At 50.2% G+C, this 18,589-nt stretch overlaps 1 protein-coding gene and 1 long non-coding RNA gene across 4 annotated transcripts; one reads left to right on the top strand and one right to left on the bottom strand.

Moving 5' to 3' along the window:
- The first annotated feature begins 1,347 nt into the window (after window positions 1–1,347).
- On the top strand, window positions 1,348–4,530 carry LOC139049140 (uncharacterized). 2 transcript variants are annotated; one of them, XR_011508134.1, is made up of 7 exons: window positions 1,348–1,728; window positions 1,806–1,987; window positions 2,069–2,250; window positions 2,333–2,514; window positions 2,597–2,778; window positions 2,860–3,038; window positions 3,120–4,530. It is a non-coding gene; the product is annotated as an uncharacterized lncRNA (long non-coding RNA). The 2 variants fall into 2 exon arrangements; XR_011508133.1 differs by having other exon boundaries at window positions 1,628–1,724.
- Window positions 4,531–11,964: 7,434 nt separating this feature from the next.
- On the bottom strand, window positions 11,965–14,031 carry LOC139048581 (uncharacterized). Of its 2 annotated transcripts, none has more exons than XM_070523000.1 (3): window positions 13,610–14,031; window positions 12,502–12,972; window positions 11,965–12,305 (listed from the first exon to the last, which is right to left on the bottom strand). In XM_070523000.1, exons 1-3 carry the CDS (start codon window positions 13,943–13,945, stop codon window positions 12,216–12,218), a joined length of 897 nt encoding a protein of 298 aa, XP_070379101.1. In that variant the 5' UTR covers window positions 13,946–14,031; the 3' UTR covers window positions 11,965–12,215. The 2 variants fall into 2 exon arrangements, with proteins under 2 accessions (XP_070379101.1, XP_070379102.1); XM_070523001.1 differs by having other exon boundaries at window positions 13,904–14,029.
- Window positions 14,032–18,589: the final 4,558 nt, after the last annotated feature.

Raw genomic sequence — 18,589 nt, 5'->3', positions numbered from 1 at the left:
CGTTCGATTGTATCGCTGGCATATTTGAGGCGCTTGTTTGTCCACTTATTTTGGTGTGAGCAAAGGGTGACACCGTTCTCACCGGCCCGCGAAATGTCCGAGCCCGTCCTTTCACTTCGTTTGGAGGCGGCATTTCACGGTAATGATGAATAGAGCCCTGCTACCATACGCTTTTATACAGTTTTCTTCTTTGACGTGAGTTCGCGTTATATTCGTAACGCGCATGCAATGTATATATATGCATGTATAAATTACATTTTCTGGGACCGAAAGTCCCAACGCCCGCGCTTTGTATTCGTGGTCGCACTATCAACGTGCGAACACGTACGTTTCAAAATGCCCGTGCTTGCCGTGACTTCTTTTTATCTTCTCAACCGTAGGTCAAGCTCGTGCAACCAAGTGACTGTGACGCTACCTTGAGGGACAACGGAGCAACCGTCGTCGCTGCGAGGCTTCGGCATCTAACCCACGAGGTGGGAAAGTGTGTGTGCGTGCGTATTGTGTGCGAGGGCTGTGCGGCTATTAACTTTATCAAAAAACTGATTGACAATATTGGCAAAATAGGTGCAGTTAACTGTGGTGCTTCATCAGGCACGAGCTTCTATAGGATGGCCGCAGCCACATCGGGTCGTCGCCGTGACGGAAGCGGAGAGGACGGGGTGGGGCGATTGTAGCTTCAGGCTGAGCTAACACTGAGAAGGTAGCTGGCCCTGCGCGTAGGCAACAGCTGGCAGGGGTCCTCTCTCGCTTGCGACACGGATGTCGGCCCGTTCCGGATGCTATTGCTTCCCGGCCACCATTTCGCGACCACGCGCGCGAAAGGGCGCGAAATGTTGAACCGCGGAAGTAAATGGCATCCGGAAATGGAGTGTCTGGGTTAACCAGTGGCGTATTCCAGATCATCACTGAAGAATGGACGTTGCCTTCGGTCCGCAGCGCGGCGCGTTGCGGCCAAAGTATGTGGACAATTTTTGTTCTCTATTCCTTGTGCTGCGCTGTGGTTTTGTCGCTCGACGCGCCGACCATGTTCGACGAGTTCATCGATCACGCCTCGCGCGACGACGCCTGTCATGGTGAGTACCTACATTCTGTTTCTATTCCTTATTCGAGAAGTTTCCCCCTTTTCGATTTCAGATACGTAACCTAGGCCTCAGCGTATGGCACACTCCAGCAGCGTCCAAAGCGCACGACCGTGTCCGAGACGGACGACGTTCAGCGCTTGTCGTCCATCGGCTGACTGTCTGTGCACTTACGCTACAGCCTCACGGCTACTGGTTTCCTGGCGAATCAAGATGCCTGTACAGTGTCGATCACACTTGTCTAGAGTGGCTCGAAGGGTGCTCCGCACTGCGCCTGCGACGCCTAGCGACAAGCACCCGGTTCGAGATGTGTTGGCCGATAGCGCCAGGCGCGTGGACGCTGCGGCATTCGCGGGCGGCCAAGATACAGGCCTGCGTGATTTGCGGGTCGGGAGCACCGGCTTTTTATCACTGGACGAGCACTGCCAGCTGAGCTGCGAGCGTGACACTGCTAGAATGCTGCGGCCTGTATCTTGGATGCCCGCGCATGCCGCAGCGTCCACGCGCGTGGCGCTATCGGCCAACACATCTCGAACCCAGGGCTTGTCGCTAGGCGTCGCAGGCGCAGTGCGGAGCAGCCTTCGGGCCACTCTAGACAAGTGTGATCGACACTGCACTACCTGCCCTGCAATACGTCGACTGCCCGTACGTAAGTCGTTCTCAGGACCCGTGGCTTGGTCTGACGGGTGGTTAACACGACGCCTCTTTGTCGTTTCGTTTCCCCAGACTCGGCCATCAGTCACGTCCAACGGAGATTCCTGCACCCTGCCGTGTCGCAGATGGACGACGTTCAGCGCCTCTTCTACCGCGGCTGACGGTCCGTGCACTTCTGCTCCAGCCTCGCAGCTACTGGTTTCCTGGCGAATCAAGATGCCTGTACTACCTGCCTTGCAATACGTCGACTGCCCGTACGTAAATAGTTCTCGCGACCCGTGGCTTGGGCTGACGGGTGGTTCACACGACGCCTCTTTGTCGTTTCGTTTCCCCAGATGCGGCCATCAGTCACGTCCGACGGAGTTTCCTGCGCCCTGCCGTGTCGCAGATGGACGACGTTCAGCGCCTCTTCTACCGCGGCTGACGGTCCGTGCACTTCTGCTCCAGCCTCGCAGCTGCTGGTTTCCTGGCGAGTGAAGATACCTGAACAACCTGTCCCGCAGAACGTCGACTGCTCGTACGTAAATAGTTCTCCGGACCCGTGGCTTGGGCTGACGGGTGGTTCACACGACGCCTCTTTGTCGTTTCGTTTCCCCCAGATGCGGCCATCAGTCACGTCCGACGGAGTTTCCTGCGCCCTGCCGTGTCGCAGATGGACGACGTTCAGCGCCTCTTCTACCGCGGCTGACGGTCCGTGCACTTCTGCTCCAGCCTCGCAGCTGCTGGTTTCCTGGCGAGTGAAGATACCTGAACAACCTGTCCCGCAGAACGTCGACTGCCCGTACGTAAATAGTTCTCCGGACCCGTGGCTTGGGCTGACGGGTGGTTCACACGACGCCTCTTTGTCGTTTCGTTTCCCCCAGATGCGGCCATCAGTCACGTCCGACGGAGTTTCCTGCGCCCTGCCGTGTCGCAGATGAACGACGTTCAGCGCCTCTTCTACCGCGGCTGACGGTCCGTGCACTTCTGCTCCAGCCTCGCAGCTGCTGGTTTCCTGGCGAGTGAAGATACCTGAACAACCTGTCCCGCAGAACGTCGACTGCTCGTACGTAAATAGTTCTCGCGACCCGTGGCTTGGGCTGACGGGTGGTTCACACGACGCCTCTTTGTCGTTTCGTTTCCCCAGATGCGGCCATCAGTCACGTCCGACGGAGTTTCCTGCGCCCTGCCGTGTCGCAGATGGACGACGTTCAGCGCCTCTTCTACCTCTTCTACTTCTACCACTTCTGCTCCAGCCTCGCAGCTACTGGTTTCCTGGAGAGTGAAGATACCTGCACTACCTGCCGTACAGCACGTCGACTGCGCGTAAGTAAATCGAGTTCATCCGACCCGTACCCTAGCATTGGGCTGGCGGGTGTTAACATGACGCCTCTTTTTTCGTTTCAGCTGGCAACCCTTGCCTTCACATCCGCCGCCCGTCAAGATCTGCCCCGTCTGCGTGTATAGGCGATGACACCTGGTGCTGACCGTAAAGAAACAGGCCTTGCTCTCGTGACATTTCATCACGTTGCTGCACCCGATGACGTTGAGCTGCAGGAAAAGTCCCTCTCTGCGTGCTGCCTAGACGATGCTGCAAGACTACGGAGGCATGACGCCGACCAACCACGACATCCCTGTAACAGCTCTTGCCGCGCGGTAGCTGTATCATAGCAGTTCGATGTACACTCCCATTGAGAGTCCATGGCTCTTTCACGAGTGCACCAAAACAATTCAAGGTAACATGCTGGCTCATCTACAGTACACTGCTCAGGGTCTAGCGTTAGGTTTATCTGTGGTTTCATGCACGTTAATTCACATTATGTGCTCTCGCCATGGTACGCTGATGTTGGTTCGCATTGCGAAGTTGCGCGCGCGTATGTGTTCGTGTGAGCATGTGTGTGTATGTGTGTGTGTGTGTGTGTGTTGCATGTATGTTGTCTATGTGTTATGCGCGCGTGCGACTTCGCTCGTTTCATCTGGTTAGCGGCATGTTTATTTCCGCTGGGGTGCGTTTTCACTTCTTCCGTGGAATCTTTGTTTGCTGGACTCGTTTATCACGTGTTTTCCTTCGGAAGGCTCGTTGACGGTTCTGCAGTGATGGTCGCAAATCTGTTCGCAAACTCAACTTTGGCACTGGGCATTCATTCCCCTTACTTGGAGGGTGTCCAGCCGTCCACTCGTATATTTCTCTGGACCTTCCATTATCAAATTGTTTTTTCACTCGGAGTGTCTGCTGGCATCTTTTCTTATTCGCATCTTTCTTATCACGGGATTCATCATGGCTAATGCACAACATCAGCGTACCATTACGACAAGCATATGGTGTGAATTAAAGGCAATAAAACATCCACGTTAGCTTGTGAGGATCATGATTATGAGCTCATCCTTTGCAAATGAGTGCCGGCATGGCACCAAACTTGTTCCTTACAACCTGTATAGTCGTTATACATTGTAGCGGTACAGTTCCTGAACCTACCTTCGGCTAGATTGCACATTGTTCTGACACGGTCACATGTGCCTGCCGTGTTAGATCTTGGTCATAAGGTTTCATTGCCGTTGCTTTTGTCCTTGAGCTTTCACTACCCTGTATAAGCTTACCTGCTTGCACTCGCTTGTATAACATGTACTCGCTATACCATGTTCACTGTACTTAATAAAATAAGGTGCTATATTTCATAGCACTATTTTCCGCTGGCTGGAGAACATTGTACAGTCACAATTTCTTCTTCTTGTATCCTATATTCCTGTTAACGCTTCGGCATTCACTGGTGTTATATGCTAACTGAAATAAAATTTTGGACTTCGTTCCAGAGTAGATAACGCAGCTTCTGGTATCTCTTGCATTTGAAATGCCTACAAGGATTTTCAGCCTACTTGCAGCTTGCTGACAGCCTTAGATGCTGTGGCGTGGAATAGTATCCAGTAATCACCCACTACAGAAAATACGTAATCTCCCTCTAATAATTGCCCTCTAAAATAAATTACGTCCATAATTGACGTAGATTAGCGCGATAAAAACGCGGAAACAAGAAAGGTGGACAAGTTTTCAGTGTTTTTATCGCGCTAAGTTACTACTTCAATTAAGGACGACCAACTAGCCCAACAATCAACTTTTCTAAATTACGCCATCTGAATTCTTCACAGCCCACTGCAGCAAACACCCGTGCTGTGTACCACGTCGCAAATCCACTGGTGGTTCTGCGTCGGTACGTGCCGAGAACGTGCGTAGCGTAAGAAGCTACTCCTCTTCAAAACGGAAAGCGGTCAGGGCTTCGTCCGTACTGCACCCTGGACCTCGTAATGTCTACGCTTAATTGAGGCCTAGTGCATTTATCGAAAAACCGCCGCCTTACACTTTGGTGGCACTTGGAACACTTGTTGCTGGCAAAGTCTTCTTGCAGCGTCGGCCATCAGTTGCTGGCGGTGGCAGCACGTGCCAGTCTTATACTCGTTTAAAAGGTGCGGTGATCGATAAACCGACAAGGTGCTGACGCCAACGATTGGCCCGCTATTGAGCACAGTCTGTCGATAGGACCATCTTGTCATGCACCAGGCCGACAACTACGCAACCGACGAGCTGGAGTTGTACCAGTGCGAAGGGCTTTCTTGTCGACGGCACCGACTTAATCCGCGTGCCGACCATCATCGTTCGACCGAACCCCGCGCAATCGGGTATCGCACCGAGCATGCGATAGCCGCAGCGCATTCTTATATATAATTCGCGCTCACAATGATTCAAAGTGTGCCTTCGAAGTTTAAATGCACGAGCTTCAACCCTCTCAAGCCGTGCACATGAAGTCCGAGCTAATGTTGATCCTGTTCAGCGAAGGTTGGCCTAGAGCAGTCGAGCTCGTGCACCCGATAGCGGGGGACCTGAACTGATAAGTAAACAATTTAGGACGAAGGAAATTGCTTTCATAGTTCGGTTCTGGCCTTGGCGATTTGAGAGCAACTCCTATTCACTTCGCACGGCACGTACACATTAGGTGGCAAGCGGTGACACAGCGCGGTGCCAACATCTTGACATCAGCGTTACCGAAGGCTGCCCGTCGCATCCGCTACGTAGATTGGTGCGTCTGCACGTGTTACGCTGACGCATTTCTTAATTCCAGAGGCGCGTGTTTACTTCTGCACCAAACGGGAAGCAAGAGAGGATGCACTCGGCCGGCACAACATCATAAACAACCACATTGCTCAGCTACCAACGGTGACAGCGCGCTGGCATCCGCGTGTTCGCGAGAGAAGCCCTCATCTCGAGCACGGTTTTACAGCAAAGCTGCCTATGACTGGGATCTGGCGGATCGCGTCCGCGCGTTGACAATTTGTTATACGTGGCCTGATCCCGAAGATAGTGCGATGTCAGGGCGACCCACGGTGGAGGTGAAGCAGGCGTTAAGCACTCACCATACGTAGGTCGATCCCGAAGCTCCTGCAATGCCGGGCCGACCAGTGGCGGAGGTGAAGCAGGCGTTAAGCACTCACCATACGTGGGCTGATCCCGAAGATAGTGCAATTCAGGGAAGACCCGCGGCGGATGTGAAGCAGGCGTCAAGCACTTCCCATACGTGGGCCCATCCCGAAGTTAGCGCAATGCCGGGTCCACGCGCGGCGGAGGTGAAGCAAGAGTTAAGCACTCACCACAGGCGGACTGATCACGAAGATAGGGCAATTCAGGGCCGACCCGCGGTGGAGGTGAAGCATGCGTTATGCACTCCTCATACATGGGCCGATCCCGAAGCTCGTGCACCACTCTACAAACGCACTGGGTATGTGCCGCTCTTCGATGATCCTGTCGTCAACTTGGGTCACTGTGTACGTGCCACTGAGCGTGCGGCACGCGAGGGAACAATTCTCAGCGTTTGCAGCCACCGGCGTGCCACGCTCCTCGCCTCGGGGGCAACGCGTGCACTTCCAACACGTTCTATCGCTATTTCGATTCAATGCTAAACGCATGAGCGTCGACAGTCATCATGGGATGGGTTGCGCCGAATTTTCGCTAATCGTGTTAACATCGACATTCACCCTGCGGTGGTTTCTGTAGATGCTTATTCCTGTTTTAACTATACCGCCACCTGCGTGGCTAGTATAGCCCATCGGGGATATGTTCCATTGCCTGAAACATCATCATCATCAGCAGCAGCAGTGGGAAGCAGTGTCGCAGTTTTAACCAGACTGCCATAAAACATTCGTTACACTGAAATATCATGGTGGAAGCAGGGATTTCAGACTCCGAAGCGATTTGGAGAACTCGAGATCTGCAGTGAAAACGCCTATCCTGTACCGCAATAGCGTCTAAAGAGTGGCGTGACACACTCGTAACTGCCGCGTGAGCTATTATTCCTTCCCCTAAACGTTGCACTTTTTCTTGTAAACTTTAGGCCTCAAGTTACTTGAGCCAGCATGTAAGCATTGCTTAAGGCGAATCATTATCATTTACAGCTCTCTTTCTTTCTTTCTTTATTTATTTCATTAAAGACCCCACACAGGGTATTGCATACCCGTACCATGTTTGGGCTGAACGGGGCTGAACTAAAAATGTACGCCCTTATGAATGTTTACGTGTTTTCCGTGTGCTGTTACCAGTCGAAAACCATACGACATATGTAGTGCTGCGTAAAGAATGCACGTAGGGAGGTTCAAAGCTTTATAAGGAACCACAGAATCTTCTCAAGATGATCATACCGTGGCCGAGCAATGCGGCTTCGACTGCGGACTTAGCAGCCGGTGGGTTTCAAGCATCTTCATCGCCGGTGGTTGTTTGTGATCCATGTTGGCCGACCGAACCGCAGGAACACGGCCGGGATGGATGATGCTTTGAGAAAATATGCCCGCAATTTGGGCAATACTTAGCGAAAGGCCTCGCGGGGGCCTCAATCGCATTGAACAAGCAGCCCTATCGAACCATTTTTGGGCTGGTATGATGAACAGCGGACAGCAAAGGTTTACGGTGGAGGTATATGGCGGGTTTTTGTGGGTCGGGTAATGTCGGTCCCGAAAATGTCAGCAGCACAAGACCGTGACTGTGTACGTCACAGTCACGGTCTTGTACTGTCAACTCCGAGGTGCGCTTATTGCCTCATGGAGGAAATCGGCACATGCACTAGGCATGTTCCTTTATTTTTAAATGAACGTATTTCTTCAATGAACCTCTCGTCAGCATGGGTTACTGAGTATGTGCCACTGAACGTGCGTCAAACGAGGGAACGATTCTCAGCGCCCCAGGTACCGGCGCACCATGCTTCTCGTCTCGGAGGTCACGCCCGGACTTTCGTGGCAGTGCCACCAGATGGCGCGGCATGTCCAGGAAGGAGCACGAGAGAGGAACACGCATCTCGGCGTTCGGAGGCACCGGCGCGCCGTGCATTTCGGAGGCCACGCGCAGGCTTCGCTACGGCTCTGGTAGATGGCGCCTATTGTTCTGCGGGGAGCGCGAAAGAGGAATCCCGCTGCAGTACACGCCTCATACATACCTCCTCTCGATGCGTTCAATGCACTGTGTCGCTAGATTTATTCAGTGCTTGATTCAGTGATTGATTCACGCATTACCATCGCCAGTAATATTGAGATGAGTTCTGCCGCAATTTATTTTGTTCTCCTGCACATTTCAATCATTACTGCTGTAACTAAGACGCTTTTTATCCGTGATTCTACGCGCACCAGTCCATTCGCGGGTGCTGTGGTCTTAGCTTATCAAATGCAAAAGTAGTTTTTGACGTTGAACAGGAGATCAGATTCGCAGTAGGTTGATTACTATTTCATAAATGCGTGCTATTTTCATTATTAAACGTGATGTTGGACAAAACGAAGCATACAAGACGCATCGCGCTGTCCTAAACGCGAAGCGTGACAGGAAATCCTGTTATGGGTGGTACGCACGGCTGCGACTGCAATGTCTGATTCTGTAGACACAGGGGAGATGATAGATCTACAGTAGATTTGAAGCTGGTCGAGTTGGTTATCCCCTTTTTCGCGCTGTCAGGGAGATGGACAAATCCCAAATCAAAGATATAGGGTGGCCCTTCAGTCAACGTTGCATCCAAAACTTCCACATCGGGACCAGATGGTCATCGTTGAACATATGCTTAACTAGCTCCGAGTCGCATGCCACCTGTCCACGGGCAAACATTTTGACAAAGTGAGAACACGTACGGCGACCATGACGAGCTGTGCATGATGTTTATTACAGCGAAGCTGTATATGGCTCAGATCCGGGGTTTCGTGGCGTCTGTGTGCAGAAACTATATTCATGTGAACCGATCCTGGTAATAGTACATAAAGGGTCCGAGCTCAATGGCACGTACCCCTGTAGGCTCGGTGATCTGTAACGTGTCCTTGAAGTACCCTTGTCAAACCTGGAGCCCAAAGAGGCCCCAGGCTTAAAGGGAAGCTGAAGCGGTTTTCAATTTCCATGAATTGCTGGGATTGAGAAGAACAGACGTAATAATTTACGGTTCCGAATTTTTTTTCTTCGTTTTGTTAATATAAGGGGCGGAAATCGCTTTCTAAATCACCCCCGCGGACACGCCCCCATCGCTTCCCGGAGCGCCGGGTGAGGAGGTTACCAGAGGAGAGAACCGGCGAGAGTGACGTCACTGGCGGGGACCGAGCTGCTGGACCGGCGTGCAGGCATGCGCTGGCATGTGCTCCTTCCGTCCTGCGCTTTACTGAACGACGCTACGAGAGATTTGTCGCCGCCGCCGCTCACGTTTGTTTTGCGATTTTCGTAGACTGTTCTTCTGTGCTGCGTGAGTGCCTACAGCCAAGGGCGCCCAACATGCCCTCGTTCTGTGCAGCAATCGGCTGCGCGAACACACGCGGGCGAGACGATGTGGTGTTTCACAGGTTCCCGAAGCACAAGAAGCTTGCAGCGCAGTGCGGTGAGGAGAGATACGTTCGTGCCGACGAAATCGACTGTGCAGTGCTCGGACCATTTCCGCCATAGCCGGATAGCCTTACGGCAAATGCGGAAACGCGTTGTTGCTAGCGTTGCTATACTCCGTTTCATACATCAGGTGCAACGCTGTGGAGGCTTGAGATACTTCTTGCAGTGGCTGCGTTCGCACTTAGAAAAAGTTCGGTGTTTCTTGACCCGATTTTTGAGAAAACTTTTCATATATAAGCTCAGTTCTGAATGAAAAAAAAAAAGAATTTACCCATAGAAACAATCCGTGTACTTATACGGCTGCTAACACGTTCTTTTAAATCAATTTTCTTTTCGGCATTCTTTAATTGCAGCCCGTCGCGGCAGCTTCACGTGCATGCTTGCGCGAGCAAATGCCGCTGGCACGCTGCGAACCATAGACGGAAACGCGCTCAGTAATAAATTTTGGTAACCGGACTTCGTGCGGAGCTTCCACAGCGTTGAACCTGAGGTATAAATTTGAGTATAGGCTTGCCTAGTGACATTCGACGTAAGGTTGCAGTTATCATGTTTACCACACGGCGGTGCTAAAACTGCCTAATATCTTTATGTCAACACTAGCATGGAGCGCGCATACCGATTCTTGATCGAGCCACAATCGCAAAGTCGTCGAACCATATTCTGAATAGTGCACATATAATCCCCCTCACCATCTCGATCTGGATGTGTATGATAAGCAATTTCCATGACTGTACCTCGCAGCACTGCATGTGCGCGCTTTGAAACGCGGCACTTATGTTCGCGATCGTGTATCAACGCTCAGAAAACCACGGGACTTCAGACAAGCAGCGGCAAGGTGCTTGACATCGCGGAATTGTACCCGTGTTTACAATCTAATGAGAAGTTAGTGCTTCGGCATTCTTCCAGCAGCAAGTTCTCAGTGACACTTTAGCGCATTTTTTCTCCCGTCATTGGAACGTGCAGCTACATGGACAAAAAAAAAAGCATACGTAACAGCTAAGATTTCCAACGCGCGAGAAGGTGCACACATCGCTCTCGCTTTTGGCACACTCAACATCGTCGTTGCCGCCGTTGCCGCCATCGTTTTCCGTATCGGCTGTCGGTTCGAACATGTACGGCGAAAATACAAGCTGTCCGAGACAGCGAGAACGTTCCATAATGCTTACAACTCAGCTATGCAGCCAGAACAGAACAGCGTGCTACGCTCGCAAACGGCGGCGCCGACCGGCGACTGCCGCCACTGACGTCACAGCGGCTCCGACCAATCACGGGCAACAGCGGCGTTCGCGCGATACCCTGAGGCGCTGGTGCGCGTTTTCATGAAAAAACAGCCTCTTGCGCTTGTTTCCGCCCTTTTTGAACGAGATATTCGTGTTCAGGGGACTCAAAACTGTAGAATGCCGCAGAGAACTCATTTTTTTCGAAAAGTGTTTCAGCTTCCCTTTAAGGGTTAGAACACATGTTTCTGAAAAAAAATGTTCTGTAAAACTTTTTCAAAAAAGACTATTAAAATATTCTCGGCGCCAACCGCGCGAATGGACTTGTGCCAGTACTTGCACGTTTGTCGTCGTCGTATTCTCTCGCAATTAGCTCCGTTGCCGCTCATCACTCCAGCGTAGAATTTCACTTCTGTCGTCGTAACGGGGAGGCTGCATTCAGAGGGATATGAGCCATTGCTTAAGGGGGCATGATCCATTCAACGTCTTACGTGACGGACACATTTAATAACAGAGGTGATACGTGAAGGCGTGTGCGCACCTATATCGCCACCATGAACTCAGATTAAGACAATATGATTGTATCTGTGCAAAATTTTGTGTAACTTCTATGTCGTGCGCTAAACAGCTTCGCTGGTCATCCACATTGACAGAGGAATGGCACATGATTTTTTTTTCTTTAAAAGTTTAAGACAGACTACGTCTACAGGAGTCATCTACATCTGTCTAAACTGTATCTGTGTCTCTTGTGCTCTACGGAGCTTCTCTCTTAATCGTCCAGCCTCCGCTTATTTGCACACCTTGCACATTAATCTACCTTTGGCAGCTTTCCTACTTAGTGTGGCTTAATAATGCTTAGCGCTTGCGCCCACTTATTTTCTCTGGCCTTGTCAGTTATCTATGTGTGCAAGAATAGTGCGTGCCAATTCGTGTCACTACCGCTCATCGGCGATTCTTTAGATCCCGTAACAAAGTATTTCAAGATAGTTGCCGAGGGCGGTGGAGTCTCTCCTCAAGTGACTCCTCAACGCAAGTTTTGTCGAGGAGCGTGACTGAAGCTACGTGTCTATGTTAAATGGAGGGCCGCCGATTTAGTGCACCCATGCATGGTGGAATGGGAAAGAAGTTCTAATCAAGGCGCGTCTTTGTTTAAGTGCCGGCTCTTTATACGCAGGATAGGGCATGAAATATTTTCCACGCATTTGCTTGAACATATTAACAAACATTTTTTCATCTTGTTCACGGTGCTTCACTAGACAGGATAATGGTTCCGTCCAGTTGGAGGCATCGTTCTTTGTAGTAGTCAAGTCGGTCGGAGCAGGAGTGACAACCGTAGTTGCGACACTGACAGGGGCTGTACTGCAGCCACACCTGCCGCCTCCAGGAAAGGAGGGCAGGATTGCGTCACTTCCGGGTTTCTGGCGGTTGAAGGCTTAGCCAAATCTTCCTGAGAATCCTCTTGGTGATGGGGCTTCTGCTTGTGTCTCGTTGTGGCTGTGAATGAATGAATGAATGAATGAATGAATGAATGAATGAATGAATGAATGAATGAATGAATGGAGACAATGCGAATAAACGGACGAATTGACTTCTTCATTCATTGTTTAGTGCCATTTAACGTCATGTTCAAAGGGTACCTTATGAAGCAGTCTACAATGCGTAGTGAGCCCACAGTGAAGCATTTCCTTACCGAAAGTCGACGTCTCGCTGGAAACGTCAGACACTCTTCTGGCCTTCCTTCATAGCGCCCCATCGGACACGTGTTGTTCTTTGAGCTGGTCTGTCGTTTCGACGGTCGGCCTCTCTGGTTTCCGCTAACCAGGAGACTCCTGGGCGCCCCAAGTTCTATCTTGACCTCGTCCTCGGCCACCTCAATTTCCTGAACGTCCTTGCACGACAGGCGGCGTTCTCTTTTCTGTCGACTCATCATCGGCACTGCTGGCGATCTGGCCTGTTCTCCCACATATGGTGCTCCACATTGCGATCCTTGCTCCTTTGGTTGCTCCTGCAAATACTCCTCCGGCTTGTCTTGCGGCTGGTTTCCGTCTCCGGCGTCCGACTTGGGAGGGATGACCGACTTCGTAGCGGTCCCCGACTTCGAAGCGGTTCCGGCATAACCACCCGACGTTGTACCCGTCACTGCAGACTCCTTTGCGAGCACCTGTGGGAGAAAGGTGATGAAAGAGTTTGGCGTATTAGGCTTGTCAGGCACTTGCTGACGTCTAGGTGGCTTCAGAGCAGATGGAATCGCGTGGCATGCGAATACGTAAACAACCTCGTGTCGTCAAAGCAATAGGTTTTATTGATAACCAAAGTGCTTGATATCGATGACATTGCTACCGTTGCACGATACGTGAGAATTCGCAGAGTTCGGGATGCGAGAACAGCTGGAAGGGTTCTAGAGAAAGCAGTTTGAAAATGCAAAACTGTGAGTTGAGCGATTTGTGTGCCTTGAGAGTTGTCGCAGCGCGACCAGTGTTGGGGCTAAACGTAAGCCCAAGGAAATGACAATGACGGAGGGTACGCACTTCTCCAGCAACGTTTTTTGGCTTCTTACGAGCCTGGTTGTGGAGGCAATAATATGCAGATTAGTTTGTGTGGTTTGCGAAAGAAGGAAATAAAACAAGAAAAAGGGATGCAGGAAAGAAAGAAGAAAACAGATTTGGAAGAAAATAAAGGAAGGAAAGGTAGCAAGCACGAAAGAAATGCAAGCAAGCAAGCAAGGAAGTGGCGCCGAGTGGTCTTGCGTGGCTGGTATCGACGGTCGGGGCAGTCAAGAGCGCCCAGAGCGCACTGACCTTCCGCTTTTTGACAGCGGCCGTCACGGACGACGGCTGCTGGTCGTGCTCCATCATCGGCGAGGTGTCCAGCATGGGCGTCCACATCGCGCTGACCACCTCGGTCAGCGCGCAGTCCACGCTCTGCGACTGCCCGGCGCGGTATACTTGCGCACCAGCAGCCACACCACAGCTGCCAGGAAGAGGGTGGCAGCGAGCACCAGCGCCAGCGCTGTATCGGGTACCGGTCGCTGGACATGGCCAGCACCACCCGCAAAGCGGCACCTGTTCGCGCACGCAGTGCTTGTGACGTACTCGTGTGACGTAGGGGTCGTCCTCCTCGGGGCCCACAGCCATTGACTATCCTATACGGCTCCTTTTGACAGCAGGGACTTGGGCCGTCTGGAGTGCTCGATCCGGCGTGGCCGTCCAGCCACGGTGGCGTCTTCTTCTTCGTCTTGCCACGTGGCACTTGCTTGCTTTGAGCCTCTAGTTGCACTCTATTTAAACATATTGAAGCCATTGTAACGCTGTGAAACGCGGACGGAGAAGAGGACTGGACACCACGAGTGCTGTCCGTGTTTTCTTGCGCTACAATGCCTTCAATACCTATCAACCAACTCTACCAAACAGTTTAATTGTGTTTAAATGTACTTGTGCTCTGGCTCGATAATTTGCCCTTGGTCCGTAACATTAACAAAAGTGTCCTTGTCGTATTCTATTCGCATCAATTGGTTTCCTTATCACTTGTGTATCAGAATAAACTGATTCCACAGACAGACACATTGACGTACTTTCGAGTCATTTACGACCCTGGCCTAGATTGGTGTCCTCATAAAAAAAAAGAACATTGTTAGAAAAGGTGAAATCGTGGTTGACGAGAAAGTGCAACAGGGAATTTAGTACCCATGTGCTCAAAGTTGGCTTCAGAGAGGTTCATTTGATTGCGGCACATACATACAGGGACACAGCCAGTGGCAAATACTCAGTGCCCTATAACCAGTGACCCAAGTTTGTCCGACGGCTGGTTTTGAAGCCATCAAATTTTAAAATTAATTTATGGGGTTTTACGTGCCAGAACCACGGTCTGAGGCACGCCGTAGCAGGGGACTCCAGATTAATCTTGACCACCTTGGGTTCTTTAACGTATCCCATTGAATGGTAGATGGGCGTTCTTGCATTTCGCCCCCATCGAAATGCGACCGCCGCGGCCGGGATTTAATCCCGCGACGACCTCGTGCTTAGCAGCACAACACCGTAGCCGCTAAACCACCGCGGCGAGTGGTTTCGAAGCTTGTCCTCCTCCAGCACAGCGGGCCTATGTGCTACACAATACACCATGTACTTGCTGCCCAGTGACCCAATTTGACGGGTATGTGCCAACTGAGTATGTGCCACTGAGTGTTCGGCAGGTGAGGGTACAATTCTCAGCGTTCGCAGGCACCGGCGCGCCACGCCTCTCGTCTCGGAGGCCACGCGCGGACTTCTCGGCAGCGCAACCAGATGGCGCAGCATGTCCACAAAGAATTGTCAGAAAGAGGGCCGGTTGGCGCATGATGCGTTTTAGAGCGCAGCTCTTAGGTGCCCTTTTCTGCGTTAAGCGTCGGCGGGCCTGTCCTCCCTCGGCATAACCGAGCGAACGAGCACAGCGAAGGATGAAAGAGCGAACGCGAAGGGCAGCGGGTAATGAAAGACAGTGATAGCGAATAGAGCGTAAGGAGGAAAGCAGAGGAGGAGGCTACAGTAAAAGCATGAGGCGGAAAGCGGGGGAAGACAGCGTGGCGGAAAGGTGACGAGAACAGCAGAGTGCCGCACGAGACCGCGAGATGGCGCCGTAGTATTTGTAATTGGATTGTATGCGCGGCGCGAAATGTTTTCTGGAAGCCGCTATCAATGTGCTTGAGTGTTACTTGTTTTTCAACGTCCCCACCGATCATCGGCTCAGAAGGCACTCAAGACTGTTTTGTGGATCGTGTAAGTTGCCTTTCTCTCTCTCTCTCTGTATATATATATATATATATATATATATATATATATATGTTTCTGATGAAGGCCGGACCCCGGCCGAAACGTCAATAAACCGCTTCATACGCGCGTCTACTTCACTGTGAATATTTACCCGGACCCAGAACTGCTTTTTTTCTGGTATATATATATATATATATATATATATATATAGCGAGAGGGAGATAGAGAGAGAGAGAAAAGAAACTTACACGATCACAGCAGAACTACATACCGCACAAAGAGTGTTAGAGGATACCCAACTACGGAAATCAAGAGTTTGACGAAATCTCGTCTGGTCTGCAAGTAATGGCATAATAGGAACAAAAAGAAAACGCCGACCAAAATGGGGTTGTCTAACAATTCTGCCCTACTACCGACACAAACCCTATCTATATTAGTTGCCATTTGCATTGATTTTTACTTTTATTGATGTTCCGTATTTTGTTTCATTGTGTTTTTCTTACTTTACATACACCTCTGAACAAACGCGGATAGCGGGGCCTTTGTCAGGCATATGCATCAGCCTTTAGCCCCTTCATCCCAGGCAATGTATGTATGTATGTATGTATGTATGTATGTATGTATGTATGTATGTATGTATGTATGTATGTATGTATGTATGTATGTATGTATGTATGTATGTATGTATGTATGTATGTATGTATGTATGTATGTATGTATGTATGTATGTATGTATGTATGTATGTATGTATGTATGTATGTATGTATGTATGTATGTATGTATGTATGTATGTATGTATGTATGTATGTATGTATGTATGTATGTATGTATGTATGTATGTATGTATGTATGTATGTATGTATGTATGTATGTATGTATGTATGTATGTATGTATGTATGTATGTATGTATGTATGTATGTATGTATGTATGTATGTATGTATGTATGTATGTATGTATGTATGTAAATATCTAAGCTAACCGTATATAAACCGGTTTACGGTGTTGCTTATATGAAGGAGAAGCTTCCCACACTTCGCTGACCATGGCTGCTGCCGGCGGCACCGCTGTTGCATGGTGACATAACAAATACAAACACAAATTAAAAAAAACTGGCTTACATCTCTTCAGCTGTACGGCCCCCAATAATGTGCCGGTGACGACCAATTATGCGCAATACGAAATTGCGCAATGGAACAAAGGCCACACCCAAATATCTCCACTGCTTGCAAATATACGTCTACGAGCGCATCATTTCCCAAATTCAGTGCGTTGGCTCGCTCGCTTAAACGAAATATAAAAGAAAAAATGGTATAAACTAAACCTTTGTGAGTCGTGCTTGATGTGGCAGTGGTTTTATAACCAACGGAACAATAGAATACAACGTTTATTACGTGGAAGAAGCGAAAGCACCTTCCCTTCACCTCAGATTGAAAGCCTGTCGCTTTCGCCTCGTACGGCTGACGGCTGGTCGGCCCATATGGCTCAGTCGCTCACGCCCGTGTTGGGGATATTGTCATGCACGGATCCAGGGAGGGTGTCCGGATGTCTTGACCCCCCCCCCCCCTTCCCCTTCCACCTTAAAATTTGGGAACACAGTGCCCGCTTATACGACACGTGACCAACTCGCGAAGTGTTCCTTCCCCGCTGTTGCTGTTATTTTGCTCTGAGACAAACTAGGCTTAATGATCGTTAAAAAGAGCTCGCCAACGCCATAAGGGAAGCAGACGCGCGGATGTACGCAGGTCGGACTCGGCTCTAACCGCCAACCTACAAGTCCAATGAAATGAAAGATGTTGTGGGTTGGGAGGGGGGGTGGGGCGGTGCTGAGCTGATGCTCAGTACGGGGTGTAACCACGCTGCGGGACCGCTCGAACGCTGGTAGCTGCATTTCCAGCATGTATGGTTGGTATCATTGTAACACGTGCATATGAACGCGTGCTTGGTGTACCTATACCAAACAGTATCGTACATTTTGGCGTGAACATATACCGTCCATCAGTGGAATGTTTCAGAGGTGCCTGTTAAGCAGCGAGTAAAAAGCTTTAGAATCAGAACAGAAACGGCGTGATACAGGACGAACAAATAAAGAGCACAGCACAGCGCTCTGTCCTGTGGTCTTTACTCGCTCGTCCTGCGTCGCCCTGTTTCTGTTTTTATTGTAAAGATGAACCAACTAGCCCCTTTGAACACACTGCTAAGAGTAAAAAGCTTCTGTCCCGGCCGAAACAACTAATGCTTTCTGTACCTGAAGAACAAAGAAAAGACGCTACAGAACATTTTCATAAACTTTGGATTTATTATACAGCACTTTGTATTTGTATTTTTCAATGTTCAGTTGATGCTCAGTGCCTTCATGTCTGTAATCAGCCAACGCCATGCTTATCGGCGTGTCAGCGTTTGTCTCAGATGAACTGGCGCACTGGAACTCATTGAGAGGTTAGGCAACGCTGTCAGCTCTATAGCGCGAGGTTCTGTTATAATTGATGTTGCAAGTAATTTGTACTTCCGTTAAAAGAAAGTGCACGTAGTATCCTAAGTTGGTCCTCGCACACTTTACTTGTTCTAAATCCTGTTTGACGTTGACTATATCAGGTACTGGTTCTTCACTGTAGAAGTATAGAATTTTTGTCTGATTGAACGCCGCTTAGCGCTCCTTCGAGTTTTGCGCTGCGAGTAATGTCCTAGAGTTTTGTTGTGGCGTATGCTATCTAGCTTTGAAATTAAATTGATGTGGGGGCATTTCTCTTTGTGTAACTTGTACGTTAGCTGCTGTAGACGGGAATCATCTGGACGATATTGCTGAGAAATCAATTACGCCGCATGCCACGGACGTCCTGCGCGACGAGAGACCGAAGAAGCAGCAGCGGCCACCAAGGCCGACAGGCGAGCGCAGCAGCTTATCCCAGGGGAAGGGTTATATATATATATATATATATACGAACACGTGCCGGCTTCGGAGAGCAAGACGGTGGCGTCACGTGACTACATCGTCGACGACAACCCACCTCCGCCCGCGGCGTAGCGTCGCCG

Source organism: Dermacentor albipictus, chromosome 8, assembly GCF_038994185.2.
Source record: "Dermacentor albipictus isolate Rhodes 1998 colony chromosome 8, USDA_Dalb.pri_finalv2, whole genome shotgun sequence".
Taxonomy (NCBI): Eukaryota; Metazoa; Arthropoda; class Arachnida; order Ixodida; family Ixodidae; genus Dermacentor; species Dermacentor albipictus.
This window is presented reverse-complemented; position numbering and strand designations above follow the sequence as displayed.

Coding starts and splice junctions, on each gene's coding strand:
- LOC139048581 (XM_070523000.1), bottom strand. CDS start 13,945: ATGGCTGTGGGCCCCGAGGAGGACGACCCCTACGTCACACGAGTACGT. Junction 12,973..13,609: donor CCGCTGTCAAAAAGCGGAAG/GTCAGTGCGCTC, acceptor TTTCTCCCACAG/GTGCTCGCAAAGGAGTCTGC. Junction 12,306..12,501: donor CAGCGAGACGTCGACTTTCG/GTAAGGAAATGC, acceptor ATTCATTCACAG/CCACAACGAGACACAAGCAG.